General features: G+C 56.4%; 1 protein-coding gene across 1 annotated transcript in view; it reads right to left on the bottom strand.

Moving 5' to 3' along the window:
- Positions 1 to 4,181: 4,181 nt before the first annotated feature.
- The window catches only part of TAF4 (TATA-box binding protein associated factor 4), a 64,485-nt gene continuing 48,735 nt past the window's right edge, over positions 4,182 to 19,931 (bottom strand). The window contains exons 11-15 of the mRNA XM_039237028.1: positions 19,609 to 19,739; positions 18,957 to 19,082; positions 18,441 to 18,497; positions 17,928 to 18,047; positions 4,182 to 5,667 (exon numbers count right to left, since the gene is read on the bottom strand). Coding sequence (XP_039092959.1) covers positions 5,500 to 5,667; positions 17,928 to 18,047; positions 18,441 to 18,497; positions 18,957 to 19,082; positions 19,609 to 19,739 — 602 coding nt within the window. The 3' untranslated portion in view covers positions 4,182 to 5,499. The remainder of the gene's footprint in view (positions 5,668 to 17,927; positions 18,048 to 18,440; positions 18,498 to 18,956; positions 19,083 to 19,608; positions 19,740 to 19,931) is intronic.

Below are 19,931 nucleotides of genomic sequence, written 5' to 3'. Positions count from 1 at the left end.
GTAAAATGCTCAACTGACACACTAGTGTCCCGTGGCTGCCATGACAGAGGGTCGCAACCTGGGTGGCCGACTATGTCACGTTTATTTTCTCGTAGATCTGGAAGCCAGAAGTCAGACCCGGTGTCCACGGGCTGAAATCCGTGTGGGCGGGGCCAGGTCCCTCCACAGGCTCCCGTTATCCCGGGCTTTGGGGAGACACATTTCAGGAGGGTTTGGAAAGGCCACCCTCAGGCTGTGGTCCTTCTAACTGCATAGCCTCCACCATGAGAGCGTGCACTGCTTGTGTGCTTGCTGTATACCAGGCTCAAAGGATACGGAGACTTCGGGTGGGTCCCCAAAGCAGCTCAGACGTAGCAAGAGACCAGAACAGCCTGGAAGCCTGGGTTGTCAAGGCCGGGCAGAGTTGGGCTCAGGGACAAGCGGGGGCCCTGAGCTCAGGGACGGAGGAAGGCTGGGCAGACTTTTTTTTTTTTTTTTTTTTTAAGACAAAACTTACATTTGGAGACACAGTCTGATAGAAGGGAAAACTAGTTAAGTAACTAGTTACCCAGTGGCCATGGACCACCAGAAGATGACGAGTCGCCACCTGTCCCGAGACACCCACACACCGTGTCCTCCCCGTCTGGCACCAGAGCAGTGGGGCCAGGCCACCCGTGCAGGTGGAGCTGAGCTCCGGTGCAGGGGGTCCCCAGGTTTTCCTGGGACACACTTCGGATGTGTTAAAATGCACGGACAGACCTCCTGGTCTGTTTACACAGGTCTGTGCCCACCTGCAAGCCCACTACCCAGATGGAGGCCCAAGGGTCCTGGTGGCCCCTCACCCCCCCGGCAGCCACCAGGGGTGACCACGCGGACTCTTGTCACCTCCGGGATTCTCCTGTGCTTGACCTTCCCACAGGTGGACCCAGAGGCTGCGGGGACTTCTGGGACTGGCCTCTTCATGATTCTTTAGAGATTCATCTCCGTTACTGAGAGGATCGGTGGTTTATCCCTTTTCACTCCAGGGAAGTATCGCATTGCCGATTACACTGCAGTTTGTATCCGCTCCCCGCCTGACGGATGGCGGCTCCTTCCCTTCTCCGTCCGTGAGTGAACGGCGCCACTGTAAACGTGCTCCCACGGTCGTGATGGACAAAGGCATTCATTTCTCTCGAAAAGCTACGATGGAGGCGGGAACTGAAGATCACAGGGACACAGGCTTCATTTGTGGCTCAATCACGTAAGCATCCAACTCTTGATTTCGGCTCAGGTCATGATCTCACCGTGCGTGAGTTCAAGCCCTGCGTGGGGCTCTGCACTCACAGCATGGAGCCTGCTTGGCATCCTCTGTGTACCCGTCCCTGCCTCTCCCCCACTCACACTCTCGCAAAAATAAACAAAAAAAAAATAAGTGCAACAGTTTTCCGAAGTGGCTGGACTGTTGCACAACAGCGTCCTGCCCCCCGACATGATGCTGTCAGCCTCCTTCAGTCTAAGTCACGTGGTGGGCGTGTGGCGAGTCGCCAAGGCTCTGATTTCCATCTCTCCGATGACCGGTCGTCATGGGCAACTTTTCATTCGCTCATCGGCCACCTATAGGTCTTTCATTAAAGACCCGTTCAAGTGTCTCATACATTTTTTTACTGAGCCGTGGAACTCTTTGCACACTTTGCACGCGGGTTCCCGTCGGGTTTACATACCGCACACACTCTCTCCTGGCCTGTGGCCTCCCGTCCGCTTCACTGGGCATCTTCTGACGGGCAGAACTTAAGTGCACTTTGCCGCTTTTATCTTTATGGCTTGTGCCTTCCAGGCCCGTAGGGGTCCCTGCCTGCTCCACAGTCTTCTAGAAGCTCTGGACTCTGAGTTTCCACATTCAGGCCCACGGCCCATCTCAAACGAGTGTGTGTGTGTGTGTGTGTGTGTGTGTGTGTGAGGACGGGGTCAAGACTCACTCTCCGCCCCCAGGCCCCCAGCTGCACTGCCATCCGGCCTTTCTTCTCCATGTTGGTGTCTGTCCAAAACCCAGTGGCTGGAACACACGGATCCATTTCTGGACTCTGTGCTGTGTTTGCGGACCAGGTCTGCCCACCCACACCAATACCATGCCGACTCGATTAGCGCAGCTTTAGGGCAAGTCCTGTAGTCTGGGAGCGTGAGCACTCCGATTCTGCTCTGGACCGTCTGGGCTGTTCTAAGTCATCTGCAGCTTCACACAAATCTTGGGACTCAGACCTTCCCCAGCAGCAGACTGTCCCCCGGGGGCCTGAGCGCGGCAGCACCTTGCTGCTCTGGAAACACATCACTTCCTCCACTCAGAACTGCTGTCGTGTCTCTCATTTGGGTGTGAGGGTGTCCTCTGTGGGTCCTTGTACGTATCCCTAGGGATCCCGACCTTGGTCGTATTGATGGCCGCTGATTTCCCTCTCTGGCTGCTGGGATACAGAATCACGTACTCTGGACACTGACCCTGTTCCCTACAACCTCATGAACTCCGACCTCTGTGTAATACGTGTCCGGGTGTTCTGTGTGCACAAGGGCATCACCTCTGATTTCTTTCTCCGCCTCTTCCTTTCCAAACCCGATGCCTTGTTTCCTCTCCTTGCCTTTCTGCCGGAGCCGAACAGTGAGAGCTGGCATCCTGGACGACACTGGCCTGCCCTCTGCCCCGAGCCCGCCCACGTCCCCAAGCCCGACCTCAGACGACTAATAACGTGCAGTGGTGGCACGCCGACCGCAGCTAACGGTCTCGTGAGGGAAAACAACAGACAAACCTGCACCTCGGGGCTCTGCCCTGCGTGCTCTCCTGCTGGCGTCGCGGCTGTGCCTTGGCTGCGACTGTCCTCAGCGGATCGACGGGACCCAGTGGGACATGCAGAGAAGCTGGTGTTCAGTCAGTCCCACCTGCAGAAACCCAAACATGACCATCCTCTACGCACTGACCTGGTTTATTTCAAGCCAATGGCTTCGCGGAAACGAAGAGGTCATGGTTAGAAAGCTCCGGTGTGGGGGCGCCTGGGGGGCTCGGTCAGTTAGGCGTCCGACTTCGGCTCAGGTCATGATCTCACGGTTCGTGGGTTCAAGCCCCACATCGGGCTCTGTGCTGACAGCTCGGAGCCTGGAGCTGCTTCAGATTCTGTGTCTCTCTCTCTCTCTCTTGACCCTCCCCTGCTCACGCGGTCTCTCTCTCAGAAATAAAAACATTTTAAAAAATTAAAATTAAAAAAAAAAAAAAGCAAGCTCCAGTGTGACCTGCTGACTAGGTCCCCTTGGGCCTGTTCATGTAGGCTGGAGACGAAGTCTTCAAAGTGCTTCCTGCACAGGCGCTCTGTTCTCCGCTGCCACAGGTGTCACAGGTGAGCGTCCCCCCAAACGAAATCTGTGGGTGCTAACCCCTGGCACCTCAGAATGCGGCCTTATGTGGAGACAGGCTCTTTACGGAGGTCAAGTTAAAATGAGGTCACTATTGGTGGTCCCGTGGCGAGGGGCAATTCAGGGATGAAGAAGGACATCATGCAAATGACAAGGGACGGTGGCCAAGACGCCAGCAATGACCGGAGCTGGGGAACAGCCCTGGCACGGACTCCCTCGCGGCCTCGCGGACCCCAACCCTGCCGAACCCTGACCTCACACTTCTGGCCTCCAGAAGAGGACACGGGCACGGGCTTCTGTGACTGAGCCGGCAGAGCCTGGAGACCAAGGAACAGGCACCCCAAAGAGAGCGGTGCTCTCCGGCGTAACTTGTACGGCTGTCATCAGAGCAGTTAAAATTAACGTGAAAACCGGGCACCAACTCCGGGCGCACAAGTGGCCGGCTCCAGCGGCGCTCAGGAGGCAGGGTGCTGGCCGGTCGCCCGCGGCGGCTGGCAGAGAGGCCGGCCCCCTGAAGACCGTCTCCGGCACCGCGGGTCCGCACCAGGCTCGTCAGGGCACGTGTCCGTGCGCAGACTCCCCCGGGCCCACGGCGCCCCAGCTGCGAGGACAGGTGCCCCGGCGTACCTGTGTCAGGGCAGGGTGGCCCAGACGGCCCGAGCGCGTGGGGAGGTGCCGTCCGTGGAGGTGAGGATATCCCTCATGGAGCGGCTGGGGTTTACACCCGGATTCTAGCCAGCAGTCCCTATATAAACACCTCAGCGGCACCAGAGCGGAGTCTCTGGTGACAGATTTAAAACTGGAAAACCGGGAAAAACAGGCAAAACAGATACAGATAAATTTGTTTTTAATAAAGGAGTTAATTTTCTTTCAATCCTATATAAAACAATAGCAATTAAAAACTTCATTTTTGAAAGTAAAATATTTACATATGAACAAGTAACTGTGCAAAATTTACATGAAAAAATGGAAAGACAGGGATTTCCTAAAAGACAAAATAAAAGGCGTAACAGTTTTCAGGTGTTGATAAAAAATACTGATCAGCGTTGGGTTCGCACTCGCGCGAATTAAAGTCTGACGTGAGGATTCACACGGAGAAAGCCGAAGTATTTACAGTCATAAAAGTACTATCAATAGACAATTTAATACAATAACCTCTGAAAATATAAAGAACCAATTAGTATATTTGTAATAAAAAAATAGGTACAAAGAAGGGCTTTGCTCTGGACATCTGTAAAGTTGGCCCACAGCTTGCTTACAGTCTCTTAGCAAAATAATTATAGTTTACATAGCCATTTTTATGTTATGTGCCAAAAATTATGTACAATTACTGACAAAATACACCAACCATTTTTCAACACTTGATTCACACTGAGAAACAGTCTTTTGATGATTCTTCTCAACTTTGATTTTATTTCATCTAATTTCCACTTTTAGCTAAAAAACACAGTGCAAGTAAAATATATTTATGCTGAAAAGGTTTTCATTTCTTTTAACTTTACAGCTTTACAAACTATAGCAAATAAACTGCGTCTGTACAGATGCCGACCACGCGTTCGGGGAGGAGCCGCCGGCTCGGCCTGTCCTGAGCAGGAAGGTGGCTCCGCTCCGGGCGGGCGCGCCGTGGGCGCCGGGCTCCTCGGGGACTCTGGCGAGGGAGGGGACGGGCAGATAAATAGTCTAAAAAATCAGTTTGCTTTGCCAACTGACTAATACAAAAATAAAATAAATGAAATGAGGTCATTGCTGTAGACACACACCTACGCAGTAAGTTGGGTTGAATAAACCAAAATGCACAAATAATGTAGAAACCGCTACGAGGTGACAGAGGGCAGCTAATTATTTGCTAAACGATTCCATCAGTTTTTATATATGGCTTGTTTGGCAAGAAGGCCACTCAATCAAAGATGAGTTAAGAGTTAATTGTCCTTTAAGAGGGCCCATGGGCCTCTGTGTTCTCGGTTACAGAAACGTGTTTTCTTCCTCGCTGAAGAGTTGACTTAGAAACAGGAATATAAAACTGTTCCATTGTAAAGAGGTGGCTGTTTTTTTAAACAATATCCCATTTGCTTGTTACAAAAGGCGTCATCTGCAAATATATAAAAGCGTCCCAGGCGTCTCCGTTGGCGACGCCGCGCCCGCCCTGTGCTACTTAAGGAATGCTTTGTAGAGCAACAGTGAATGGCTTGTCTCACGCTCATTCTCTAAACAAAATATGAGGTCCCTGAGGTTGACCCGCGTGATCCTTTGCCGCGTGAACTGTCTGGGGGTTCCGATGCCGGAGCTGCCTGGGACCGCCGAGCCTGGACCCGACCCCTGGTGACGAGAAAGAAGACAGCCAGTTAGTGGAGCGCACGGGTGGGCGCAACCCACGGCGCTGGCCCCGGGGCTGTGTGCCCGCGGCCACTTGGGCTTCCCTACTGGTGTGCCAAGGAACCCTGCAGCCGGAGGAAGCCACGGGTGGGACAGGCTCCTTCCTGCAGGCCTGCTCCCAGAGCTGAAGTGCCTCACAGGCCCCTAATAGGGAGGGGGTGGGAGCAGGGACACGGCCCCCACGCCGGCCTCCAGGACCGGTGGCCTCATGCACCCATATGGGCACTACCCCCTGCAATTCCCAGGGCCCAGACTCTGGCCCCGGGGCCTGCAGAAGGCGCAGGCGGTGGCAGGACAGCTCCTGGGCTTGAAGCCGGTGTCTCAACCTCCGAGTGTCCAGGCGGGACCAATGCCACACCCGGGAAAACCGTGTTGTCCCCATGTCGCCAGCAAAGGCCCTTTCCCCACACCGTCAAGTCTAAACTCCCAGGCTGGGCGGGCGGCAGTGAGCCGGCTAGCGGGCTGGACCGCAGGGCTCTGTGGCCACCGTGGTTGCCGCGGCCGACGGGGGGCACCCTGCTCCCGGCCGGTCTCAGCGGGGACACTGCCATCTCCGGGCCGACAGCATCAATTCGGCTCAGGGCCTGCACCTGGGGAACGGCCGAGTTTCTGCGGGTCTCTGCCGCCCGCACGTGGACACGGAGTCGCCAGGGGCGGTGTTCCTGGAAGCGTCATGTCGCCACCTGGCAGCAGCGTCCTGGGGTTCCAGCACTGCGTCTCCATCCAACCACATGACTCCCAACTGCACGGCGCTCGGTTCTCCATGCAGAATGAAAACTAAGCGTCTGTGTTCTGATGGTTAAAGTTGCTTGTGCATGGTTCAAGTGCAAACACTACACAGGGTATTTTTACAGCACATTCTCACGGCTTAGGAAGGTGGGAGGAAAGGGTTCCCCCGCAGCCGAAGAGCCCTGCCCTGCCCAGGCCGCAGTTCCCGGAGCCGGCCAGCAGGTGGCGGGCGAGGACCGCCACACGCTCTGGGCACCGGGTTCCCTCAGCCACCTGAGCCTCTTTCCGCCAGCGGAGGGAGTCCCTGTGCACACGCACTGTCATTGACCTCAATTACAGCTTACACCCCCTCCACCGCCCTTCACGGCCGAGGTCCCTCCCGCAGGCCAGGCCCCATGGCAGCTACTTTTCCTTGTTTGAAAGAATAATTTAGGTTTCTCGGTGCTTCCCTGAGCCTCCGTAACGCCCCTAAAAGAGCATTTCGTGCAAGAGACAAAGGGTGCCACGGCCGAGGCCAGTGATGGCTCTGGAGCGGCAAGAGCCTGGGGGCCGCTCTGCACCCGAGACCCCACAGGCACAGCCCAGCACGCCCAGACAGAGGCCGGTTTCTGGAAAGACAGCTGCCTCCTGATGGTGGCCTGCCCTCCACGCCCCCTGCAGACGCCAAGGCTCATGGGGACGGGCACCGCCATGCAGACAGCAAAGGCACTACCTACCTAACGGACCGAAACATCTCTGACACACGTGACCAATTCTGGACCACATCTGACATTTCTACTTTCCAGACAGAAAGCCAATAGCCAAAAACAGGGAGGACAAGGCACCTACTTCAGGTGCAAATTAACAGGTCAGAACTCAAGATAAATCACGCTTTATTGCAATATTTCTTAGAAACCACAACTGGTGTCAAAGCATTAACGGGCATGGTGCTGGCGGAGCACCGCCCTCCCACCCCCCGCAGGAGGGAGGCACGCTGGCGGCACGCTCTGCAGGCCAGAGGGAACCTGCAATTCCTCGTGGTTCTATGGAGTGCCGTAAAACACCGATGTTCAAAGATATCCTACTTAAGACTCAAATTACTTCCAACGACACGGGGCGAGCACCGTTTTTCCCTTTTCACGCCAAAACAGAAGGACACGGTTCACGGTCCTCCCTCCGGGGTCCTGGTCATAACTGCTTGTGGGTATTCTGGCTGCCCGAGGGTCACAGGAGCCGGCGTCCGGGAGAGAGGAACGCAGTGCCCGCCCTGCCTACCGACAACACGCCCGGCCCAGAATCAGGGAAAAGCGAGCAAGTGCCGACGCGGCCCCGGGGGAGCGGGGACGCCCACATGCCATCGCAGGGCTGTTCTGCGTTGCCCGGTTTGTGCAGGCGCCGGACCTATCGCTTACACGAAGCAGGTCCTCTTCGGAAAATGGCACGTGTAACACCTGTCTGCCTGGTCCCGGGACTGGTCCAGGACGAACAAAATGAGCCATTTCTTTTGAAGGCAGCCCTGCCACTGTCAAAATGCCACTATCAATCTGACACGTAATGAACACCTGATGTAAAACCAAATGGGGAAAAACCCACCTTCCATCCAAATCCCACCTGGCTCGTGGGGTCACCTCACTTGGCGGCCATCGCTGGCTGGGGGAGAAGCCCTGCGTGCCTCTGTGCTCCCCATGAGTGCCGAGACGTGAGCCGCCTCAGGGCCGCAGTGGCCAAGAGCCCCGCGCTCACGGGTGCCCAGAAGCAGGGCCCGGCAGCTCCCAGGCGAGGGGCCCCTCGAGGCTGCGCCCCCTCCCTGCCCCGCGCTCAGCTGGACGGCCGGCAGCCTGGGTCGAACCCGCTCCAGCAAAACCCGCGGCACAGACTCCGACTGGCTCGCGCCGCTCCCCGCACGGTGCCGTGTTCCCAAGCTCGCCCGCACCATCTCTATGCGCTTCCTGCCCACAAAGCAGAGCTACCGGAGCTACCGGTGCAGCCGGGCAGCCGGGGAGGACACGCGGTGGTAAAGACACGCGGGTACTTTCCTCAGTCACCCTGACACCTCCCTCCATCTCCCCCAAACCAACTCAGAACAAGATGGGAAGCACCGATCTACACAAGCGTCACTCCATCGGCAGAACGTGGTGACACGGAGCGCCCTGCTCCAGAAAGACGCCAAATGAGAACACCTGGCAGGTCCTCCTGCAGCCACAAGGCGACACGGCAAAGGAGAGGAGGGAGACAGCGAGGGGCCGCGGTGTGACGAAGGCCACCCAGAACGGCCGGTCCACCCCGGTCTAGCGTCCAGAGCACAGACACGGGGAAGGGTGTGAGCAGACTCCTCAGAACAGAGCCTCCGGGAAGGGAAGGAAGGAAGGGGACACTGAGGCTCCTGCAAGCCCGGGGCGGCACCACCAAAGGACACGGGGCCCTCCTCCAAGCAGCACACACAAAACCGGCCACGCTACCCGGCTGCTCGTCGCTGTCAGGAGAGGGCGCCATCAGACCGTAAGTCTGCGGAGACACCCAAACCCCACAAAAATGTCCCCCGATTAGGAAGCCCGTCAAGATCTACTGCAAAATATCAGAAAACAGAATTCCACGCACAACAGAGACAAGTCTTTCTGGAAAAACAAGAAAACTGTTAAGATAACACTTTCAGTGACAAAAAATGCCCTGAGCATTTGAGGACATGAAAAGTGACCTGAATGAAAATCCCTAATATTAAGAGAAGTAGATTAAACAGCAGAGGAGAGATGAGAGTTGGCTGAATACAAGAAAGAAGTGGGAGGGAGACGCAGAGTTCTCTCGCACTGAGTGAACTAACTGCAAGGTACCCAGGGCGGACGCAGGAAAGGCGGGCGCAGGGGCGCAGCCGGGGAAGGTTCGGGAAGGTTCTGGGAAGGGCAAGCAAGGCCCGCGCTAACAGCCCCTCACAGGCGACGCGACACAACAGCCGCGGAAGCCAGAACTCAGGAACCAGAAGGACCAAGTCCACGCACTGAAAGGGCCCGTGAAAACTGACACCTCCGCGCGAAATTACTAGTTTTCAAGGATCAAGACGAGGCCTCGTGTAAAAACAAACTAAAATGACAAAGGCAGGAGAGCCAGCCGCGACCGGCTTTGCAAAACCAGCTTCCAAGCCCGGACGACGCGGGGGGGCAGCGTTCAGGCTGGCTGAGGGGGAGCGCGGGCCGAGGGCTTTACCCAAGCCGGCCGTCCTCCCTCCACAGCCGCAGGAGCCCGTTTCCCACACAAGAGTCGGGGATTCTGCACGGAGGCCCCCGCGGGCTGGGCCACAGCGCCACTCAAGCCCGGGATGGGCGGGGACACGCTGAGTGCGGGGCCAGGGCGGAAGCACTTGTGGGCACCCACTGAAGCTAGGAGGGGCGCGGCGGGAGGGCGGGGCGCGGCGGGAGGGCGGGGCGCGGCGGGAGGGCGGGGCGCGGCGGGAGGGCGGGGCGCGGCGGGAGGGCGGGGCGCGAGGGCCGGAGGGCGGGGCGCGGCGGGAGGGGCTGCCCTGACGCAGTGGGCGGGGCCCAGGACAGACAGGAACAACGGAGCCGAACAGTTAGGTAAACACCAGGCCGTGCAGTGAGGTGGACGAGCAAAGACGACACCGGAATACGATCGTAAACCTTCCTAAACACAAACAAACGTTTTAATTAGAGAGCAGAGAATATGCATTTCAGAGGAAGAGAACGCGTGGCTGTAAAATGCTGTGAGAGAGAAGACACCAAGCACATCAGTCATATCAAAAGGTGAATGGGCTCAAAGCACCCATTAGAGGGAGAGCTTTTCAATTTGGCTCAGAAAATGAGACGTACTATGGACATGAGATGTATCTAAAATCCGGAAGCCTGAGACCAAAGTGGGGGACAGAGGTTTTCTCCGGTGAGGGAAGTGGGGAGAGCAGGGCCAATGCTGGTCCTAACTCAGGACACAGCAGAAGAACTCAAGCCCACTGGACAAATGTGGTTAATTTTTTTCTTCTTTTTTTTCTGAGAGAGACAGCGTGAGCAGGGGAGGGTCAAGAGAGAGAGGGAGACACAGAAAATGAAGCAACTGAGCCACCCAGGCACCCCAAAGGCGGTTATTTTTTAATGCTAAAAGTGACAATTCACAGAAGACAGAACACGAATACTTCTGTCCCCAACAAGGCACACTCCCCGCGCTACAAAGCCTAAGTTGCAGAAGACGCACGGAGACAGGGATAGAAACACGTGAGTGACAGACTTAACGTCACCACAGCCCATACAAAGCACATCAAATGGACAAGACAAAGCAAGGATCCGGAAGGCTGGTTAGCAGGGCGGCGAGTGCACATGATGGAAACCTATGAAGCTCTACACCGTTCATGAGGCTTTGCCTGTTCTCAGGCACCCACAGCACAGTCACCAAACTCATTACCCGTCTCCCCATCGGAATGGCACAGTTTCAAACGATGACAGCACGCGGTGCCACTAAGACTGGGGAAGGCAAGGGGCGCCTGGGTGGCTTAGTCGGTTAAGCGTCCGACTTTCGCTTAGGTCATGATCTCGCGGTTCGTGGGTTCGAGCCCCGCGTCGGGCTCTGTGCTGACTGCCAGCTCAGAGCCTGGAGCCTGTTTCAGTCTGTGACTCCCTCTCTCTCTGACCCTCCCCTGCTCACGCTGTCTCTCTGTCTCTCTCCTAGAAATAAATAAAACATTTAAAAAAAAAAAAAGACTGGGGAAGGCGAAGTGGCCTGATCTTCAGGAGGGGAGCCTGACAGTTCCTAAAAACCCTCCTGTGCCTGTCACTTTGCCCTCAACGGTGCACCCCCAGACAAGACCCCCATGCACAAGGTCATCCGGCCCCGCATGACTGGCACCTGCGTCCTCGTTTTGTGAAGGAGTAAGCAGGTGGGGGCAGGGCAGCGGGGACGGAGGGCAGACAGCGCGGCTGCCGCTGCGGGACACAGCTGCACGGGGAAAGCAGGAGGTGCAGCACGATCGCCCGGCAGAAGCCACTTTAACCAAGTGGTCAAGTCACAAGGCGACATGCTGAGAAGGGCACCTTATCACTCTTGCGACAATCTAGCTAAATTTATGGAACCTGGATTCAATCATGAGGAAACACAAGATGAACCCACACTGACAAACTCTGTACGAAATAAGTGACCCCCACACTTCATGAGTGCTGAGATCAGGAAACGAGGGATGGAGGAAGGAGCAAAGAGGGTCCTGGGTGAGATCCTGCAACAGGAAGAGGGGACCAGGGGGAAGATGGGGACAATCAAACACGGATAGAATGTTTGCAAAAGAAACGTCTGGTCACACACATCACCCCAAACAAACTGCAAACAGCTCACAAAACTCAACAATAATAAACCTGCATGAAAAAAGGGCCAGAGTCCCGAGCAGGCCGCCCGCCAGAGAAGATCCGCAGATGCAGACGGGCGCGCGGACAGACGCTCCTCGTCACAGGTCGTCAGGGAAACGCAAATCACGACAGCGAGACACTGCGCACGCCCATCAGAAGGGCCAAACCCACGACCCCAAAGACCCAGACGCTGGTGAGGGCGTGGGGCGGTGGGAATGCAGATTGGTGCGGCCACTTGGGAAGAGAGTTGGTGTTTCTTACAAAACTAACGACACTCTTACCAGACAAAACTTGTGTTCACACAAACCCTGCCTACGGATGCCTAGAGCAGCTGTGTTCACAGCTGCCAAAACGTGGAAGTGACCAACCACGGCGTCCTTCAGACGGTGACGATAACTGAACCTTGGTGGATCCAGAGAACGGACTATTATTACGCAGCGCGAACAAGAACTGAGCTCTCGAGTCATGGAAACGCACGGAGGCGGCTTCGACGCTCGTCACTAAGCGCAGCGGCCAAGCTGAGAAGCCCCGACGTGTGAGTCCAACTACGTGACTTTCTGGAAAAGACAAAACCACGGAGACATCACAGGGTCAGCGGCTGTGGGGGTGGCGGGAGGTGGGGTGAGGGCAGTGGGGAGATGAACACGAAGAGCTCAGGGGGTTCAGGGCCGTGAAGCTAGCGCGTGCGATGCTGCAAAGGTGGGTGCATGTCACTCTACGTTTGTGCAAACCCACAGGACGCACGTCACCGAGAGGGACCCCACGGTGCACGTGGACTCTGGGTGACGATGACATGTCCGTGGAGGCGCATCAGTTTTTGTACACATTGCTTCCAGTGGGTGTTGATGGTGGGGAGGCGGTACGTGCAGGGGCAGGTGGCACGTGGGAAATTCCTGTACTTTCACTGTTTTGCTATGAACCTAAAACTGCTCCAAAAACAAGATTTATTACAATTAAAAAAAAATTAAATTCTGAAAAACAAAGCCAAAGGTCTTATGAACCATCTAGCACACCGATGACTCACCGGGGTAAGCTGGGTGAGGGGCACAGAGAAATAACTCCAGTATTTTCCTGACTTTTCTGTGGGTCTAAAATTAGTTCAGGGGTGCCTGGGTGGCTCAGTGGGTTAAGGAACTGACTTCAGCTCAGATCATGATCTCACAGCTCATAGTTTGTGGGTTTGCGCTGACAGCCTGGAGCCCCTTTCAGAACCTCTGTCCCACTCTCTCTCTGCCCCTCCCCCACTCACGCACGCACTCTCAAAAATAAACATTTAAAAAAAATTCAGTTAGTTTTTAAAAAATTAGCTTTAAAAAGATATACCCCAAGAAAATAATCCTGAAGTAAAAAAGGACTGTTACCTCTGATGAGGAAAGGCATGTGAAGAACTTTTTAACGTACAAATTTTATGTTAATTGTTATATACGTAACACACAAGCGTCACCCCAAAGCTCAAAAACAGGCAAAAGCACCAACATATGAAAGAACCTCCCAGAACAGTGTCTGGTGAACCTACGTCTTCCCACCGTGTCACCTGGGGTCCCTGCGCTCACTGCACGCTGCGCCCCGCGCCTGGCTCTCCCCGTGGGGTTAGAAATGTACACTTCTCCTACTCCTTGGCACTTACATCTTAACACCCAGTCAGAGTTCATCAACAGGCCTTTCCCATCGCCCCGCCCTGCCCCGCCCTTCCCGGTGCCGGGACCCCGGGACCCCAACAGCCAGAGCATCGGGGAAGCTGGTTGTGTTGAGCAAAAGACCAAATACATCGCTAGTAATGGGAACTCGATTTCTCATGGAGACGGACTCAGAAGCAAGGACAGGGAGGAGGCCAGGAAGCAGCCCTGGGTGCGGACTAGAACCGGGGTGCCCACCAGAACGAGGGGGGCCGCTTCCAACACGGGAGGGGCCGCACACGCACGCACCTACCCGCCCCTGGACTGACTGCAGGGCTCAGATCGACCTCCACATGCTGCCCTCGCAGGGCGCCGGGGCTCCTGGCTGAGAGCAAGCGCCTCTCCTGCCCATAAAACTGTGACATGTCAATGAGGGCGACATTTCAAAAGGATCTAGAACAGCTTAAAGGAGCCTCCACTGCCCAAATCTAGAAACAGCGAGAGCAGGGACTGCAGCCCACTGAGGACAACGGGGTCCACGGTCCCTGCGGCAGTGGTGAGTGAACAAACGAACAAACAGGCAGACGCAGGACGGAGGGAAAGGTCTTCCTGCGGCAGAAGGCGTGAAGGGCACGAGCGTCACGCCCGCAGCCAGGAAGGCGCTGCGGCCGGGGAGGCCCGCCGAGTCCTGGATCACCTCCCCACTCGACGCCAGCAAATCCTGACTGAACAGCGGGAACAGCCGGACAGTGTGGCTGAACCCAGCAATCAAGGTTCAGATCAACAGGAAGGTGACCACATGGGGGGCGGAGGGACCTCCTCATGTGACGGGCTGGACACAGTGCCCATCGAGACAGAGGTGTTTCTGCCAAAGCCACACAGACCTCGGCTGAGGGTCATCCTGCGGACGGAAGTCCCGTCCCCTTGAGCACTGTTGAGAGTGAGGAGATTCCTAACAGGCTCACGTGCAAGCCAGCGGATGCCACACGTCCCTGCACAGACATGGAGATGCTACCTGGGCCACTGGGACACAGGGGCAGGCATGAGGACACGGGCGTCCTGCCCGGGAGGCAGTGTGGCCTCGTACTAGACGGGGCCCGGTCGTATCAGCACTGGGGGTGCAAGACACGCTCTCAGATGGCTATATATGTACACATACGTTCCACACACACAGGCCGCTGTGATCACACATGTGACGCACGACACCGTGATCACACGTGTGATGCACACACAGGACACTGTGACGAATCAGGGACACGCAATGCCCAGATCTGAGAGGGTAAATAACGGGCTGTGTGCACTAGTCCTACAACTTTTCTGTAGGTTTGAAACTATTTTCAGTGAAAAGAAAGCTGTATTTCTTAAAGCCAACCGCCATGTTCTGAGAAGACGGCCACAGGATCAGCGGCTTCCTGATCTTCCCAAAGGCCTGTGTACGACTCACGGCAACTAAACGGCCAAACCAAAAACCAGCAGGTGCTATTTAGAGCAAATCTCGCGAAGATGAGCCACAGGCCTGAACAAGACCCCAGCGCTGCACTGCGCAGGACGGGCCACTGCCGGGCTGGACACCCCAGGGGCAGCGCCCCCAGTGTGGCATCCTGCGGACGAGATCAGGAGGCAGGAAATAGAAGTTGGTCAGGACGGGGTGGTGGGGGGCTGGGACAGCCCAGGAGCAGGGCGGGAGGTGGGGGGGGGGGGGGCCTGGATGCCAAGGGCAGGAGGCTGCGCCTTCTCCAGCACACGAAGGCCACGTGCGAGGAGCTCTAAGAGGTCCGCAGGCTACTTCAGACACACCTGCTCTTCAAGTTCAAGAAAAGGAAACTCACGTGAAAAGAGCAACGGGAAAGCATGAGGGTTGAACCCCACACAAGTCACCACAAGGAAGAGAGAAAATGATGAGTTATGTTCTTGCAAACAAGGAAAAACACCAAAAAGACACAATCAAAAAACAGACCACAACTGTGACGTTCTACCTTAAAATAAGCTAAAAGACGTTGACAACAGGTGTAAAGAACAATAGGAGTTGAAATTAGTGAAACTCAGACACAAGGCACCAGAGTGGAGAAAACATTAGAAAGAAAACTTAAGAAACCAAGAGAACAAGAACGTGAGCACAAGCGAGGCAGACAGAGGGTTCGAGAGCCGGGCGGGACGGCGAGGTGGGGGGCAGGAAGGGGAGGCAAGGCTGGTGGCAAGTGCGACAGCGTTCGCGACAGGGGTCTCCAAGGAGGAAGCCACGTAAATAATCATGAGAGATGTTCCCAAACAAAACCAGACCTGAAGCTGCAGCTGAAGGGACCCTGCCTACGCCCGAGACCGCCAGCCCAGACGGCCAATCTAAGACTGAGCTCGTTAGAAAAAAGAATTCTTTGGGTATCTTGGGCTAAAACAACACATGACACACAAGAGAAATAAAATTAGACTATCATCAGGCCTGAACGGCAACACTTCGCACCAGGAATAAATATCCGGAGTAACACGTTTAAGATTCTCAAGGAAATAGGAGCCAGGGATTTCACGGCTACGGAAATGGACCTTCGAGCACCCAGGGCATGAGCTGCTCTCTGCGCGTAAGATCCCACCGACGCCGGCCCCACAAACCATCCTAAACGATCCGGCAGAGCAGTTGCAAAACTCCCAAAACGATGACACGGACACCAACATCGAGACCAGACATCAGGGTGACACACACAGTCCCACGAGGACACCGCGGGAGGGCGAGAGGGACCCCTGGGCGGCGCGGTGCTGTAGCGAGCAGCTGGAGTCCCGCTGCCGGAGCGGGAAGACCCTGGTCCCACCCTGCACCCAGCCGAGACGCCAAACACCCTTCCCGGGAGGCAGAGGTCACATCCTAGAGTGAAAGCCACCCAGGAGGGGAAGGCAGGGCCGCAGGGGCCGCGCTGGGTCAGAGGGCCGCTCCACAGACCGCTGCTGACGCCCAAGGGAAACACAAAGCGCACAAGTCAGGGTGAACCGTCTGCTAAGTGAGAAGCCGCAGGCTTGGGAGCGAGTGCACGGGCCGCCCACCGTCTCCAGTGCCGAGCGGCAATCGCTAGCCACCTGCGGAGACAGTCTGAGCCCAGATCCTGGACCCGCTCAGGCAAGAAAGCAGCTTTTATGCGCAGGCCGTGCTGGGAGCTGCGGTCTCTTTCAACACGTGAGCAGACAGGGACTCTCAGCAGAGAATCAGAAACCGTAAGGAAGACTGGAAACCCCAGAACCACGGCCACATCGGCCGCCTCGGTGACACGGCCCCACAGGGTCAGGAGCCTGAAGAGCAGAGAGAAGATGAAAGAGAAATAACAGTGCAGTCACCCAAGGGCAACGTCACCAGGTCTCATGCAGGCGTCACTGGAAACTCCAACAGGAAAAGCCAACTGAACAGAAAAGAATTCCGAAAAAACGAAGGCCACGGGGTCCCGATTCTGAGGAGAGACACTGCCCTACGGATCTACCGAGAACCCAGACAAACTTCTAAAGCTTATGACGAAAACGGCAAGCAGCCAGGGAAGGGGGACAGTCAGGCGGGAGCACAGGTGTAAACCACGTGCAGCCCGAGGACAACGGGGCCACGTCTCGCACAGGAGAGAGACGGTCACACATCTCTCGCAGCTGGTGGTCGGGTTAAGAAAAAGGGCTCTGCCAGTTTGCAAAGCACCCTAGGGAACCTCCCACCATTTCTGGGACCTGGAACAAGAGCGCGGAGCGTGCGCACGGGGACGGGGAGCAAGCGCACGGCGTAAGGGGTGCCCGGTGCGGCTCGCACCCCTCGTAGCACGTCCTCACACGACACCCTCAGGACGCGCTCAGCGTACTCAAGGGCGTAGACGAGACTGAATCTTCAACGCAGGAGAGTGGAGAGCGGTCAACCCACATTTCTGCCTCGGGAAGACACTACTCAAAGTTGAGGGGGAAGCGCCATCCCGTTCGAGTAAACAGAAGCCGTGCGAGCCCCTCACCGGTGCACCGCCCACGACAAGCGCTGGATGCGGTGGGTCCTCTGGGCCGAGGACGTTGCTCGCGCAGTCCTGGACCGCAGCCTCCAGAAGCGGAGCTACGCACGCCAGCAGGAAAGGCCGTAACAGGCTTAAAACACAACTGACGGTAAGTGAAAATAACAAGACCCTAAGGCTGGGTGTGTAGCTGTGCATGAAGATACCACAACAAACAACACAGGAAACTAACAAAATCTGGACACACGGAGAGCAGCACGGGACCCCCCGACGCCAGCCTGGCTCCACGCCCGCCCCACGAGCAGGCGTCTTCCGACGGCGCCTTCCGCAGGAGACCCGAGTCTCACTGCGTCCAGGCAGGCGGCCCGAGCGCCTCTGTGTGGGGAGCACCGGGGCTCCCAAGGCATCACAATGAGCTGACCCGACTGTGAAGTGTCAGGGTCACAAGTACTCCAGGGAGGCCCGCGGGGCGGCCGAGGGTCCCGGGTGTCTGTGCAGAGCTGAGACGCCCGAGACCCCTCCAGCCCTCCTCGCCACCGCCACACTCCTGCACCTCCGTCCCCGACCCCCTCCTCGCTGCCCTCCTGTACCTCCGTCCCCGACCCCGGTCCTGGAGAGTCCACCTTCCGCTTCTTCCTGGGCCCGATGGCGGCAAGTGCCGTGAGGTTGGCATCCCGCTGCCTCATCTGCGCCAGCTCTTGCTGCTGCATCTTTGTTGGGAAAAGGAAACAAGGACCATCATGTCACGCGTGGGGCTCTTGCCTCACGAAGAAAGTAACAGAGGCAGCAGCGGGTCTTCGGAAACTGTCTAAATTAAAGTTTCTTTCATGTTTTGACTTTAACGGTAAGCTTACCCTACAATCAGGAAAACAAAGAAAAGCAGATACGCATCTTTCAAAGCTCAGAAAACATACTGGAAAGTATAAAGACTACACACACCCTGTGGATACAGGGCACAAGCCATCTGCATGCGTCTCAAGCAGCTATGTCAGTGCCCGTTGCATAGAAATACGGCCCCTTCCTCACGTTTTCTCGCGTTGCACGAGCAGGTTATGTAAGAATCTGTTTTCAAGTGTAAAGATCTTCTGGCTAAAAACGCTTACCTCTTTTGCCTTCTGTTTCAACCTTAGTTGTTCTGGATCTTCTTGTCTGGATCGAGACTATTTTTTTAAAGACGTAAAAAAGAAGTAAGTTGTGACCTAAGTGTTTATTATCTAACAAACACACTATCTTATTCATGATGTAACGATATCCAGATCATAGAACATATCCTACATTTTCAAATGCTTTTTTACAGTCAAAAAATAAAAATTTAGGCTGCACATCATGGGGAAAAAAACATACATCGTTAAGAAGGCCAATCCCCCTGGAGAAGAGCTCAGGTGGGGCCTTCCCCACACCCACGGCCACAGGGCTCTGCCGGACGGCGGGCCACGTCGGCCCAAGGGGCTCTGGCTGAGGTTCGCAGCCCGCCCGAGGCCCCCTTTCTAATCAAGGGCATCAGGGCTCCGGGGCCAGCCCCCGACAGCACACTGGCCTCCCAGAGGCCCCAAGCACGTGCTCGGGTGCCCGGGGCCCAAGGAGGGCACGACCCCGCAGAGTGAAGGGCAGACACTTGCCTTGGCCGCTCGCATGAGGATTTCTCTCTCTTGCTCGTCTTTCCTCTGCTTTTCAATTTGATCAAGCTGCTCAAAAAATCTGAGCTGAGCCCGGACGTCACTTGCCTGCTCGTATCTGTCATCATCCTACAAAAAAGGCAAGAACGCGGTCAGTAACCTGGGGACTAGGCTGAACAGGCTGCACACACCCCTCCTCCCCAAAGCAAGTCGTACAGAGCCCCTGCGCCCCCGGCCCTGCGCCCGGGCAGGCTGTGTGGGATGGGGTCTGCAGGTGGGCTGCCCACAGTCTCAGCGAGCCGCGCTGGGGCTCACAAGGGGTTTCCACCTCAAACACTGAGAAGTTGTCTGATTCTAACTGCCGCTCAGAAGGCAGAGGCCTCAGGTGACTGGGCCCCTCTGCACGGCACTCAGGTGAGGAACAGGTGGAGGCAGGGCCTTGGCACAGGTGAGCCCCCACCGCACAAAACAGGGCGGGGTCCAAGTCACAGGAGCAGGGCTAGCAGGGGGCGGGGGGCGCTGCGGTGGCACCAGCAGGGGCTCCGGGACTCCAGGTCCTCCGCCCCGGCCCCGGCCCCGCACCCTCATGCAGGCCGGGCAGCACCGACCCGGAGTCCACAGCAAGCTCGGTCTCTTCAGGACAGCAGCGTGTTACCTTGTACGAGAAGTTCTTCTGCTGGGCCGTCTCTGAGATTTTCTCTACCAGATTCTGTAGCCTCTGCTGTGTGGCGTGGGATACGTAACTCACGACGTCCGGATGCAACTCCGTGATGCCGTGCTTTTTACCTGCAGGTGGACAGCGCTTCAGCACCATCGCAGCTCCTTCTCCCTCTGCGTCGCTGTCCTGTCTCCCACGACTCACTGCTCAGAGTGCCCTGAGAGCGGCCCGGGCAGGCACTCAGGGTGGAGGTGAGGTGGGGGGCCGGTCTACACCCGCTTCAACTACCTGAGAACCACAGGCATCGAGCACGTGGACGG

This window comes from Hyaena hyaena, unplaced genomic scaffold (genome assembly GCF_003009895.1).
Source record: "Hyaena hyaena isolate Hyena2069 unplaced genomic scaffold, ASM300989v1 scaffold_118, whole genome shotgun sequence".
NCBI classification, from domain to species: Eukaryota; Metazoa; Chordata; class Mammalia; order Carnivora; family Hyaenidae; genus Hyaena; species Hyaena hyaena.
This window is presented reverse-complemented; position numbering and strand designations above follow the sequence as displayed.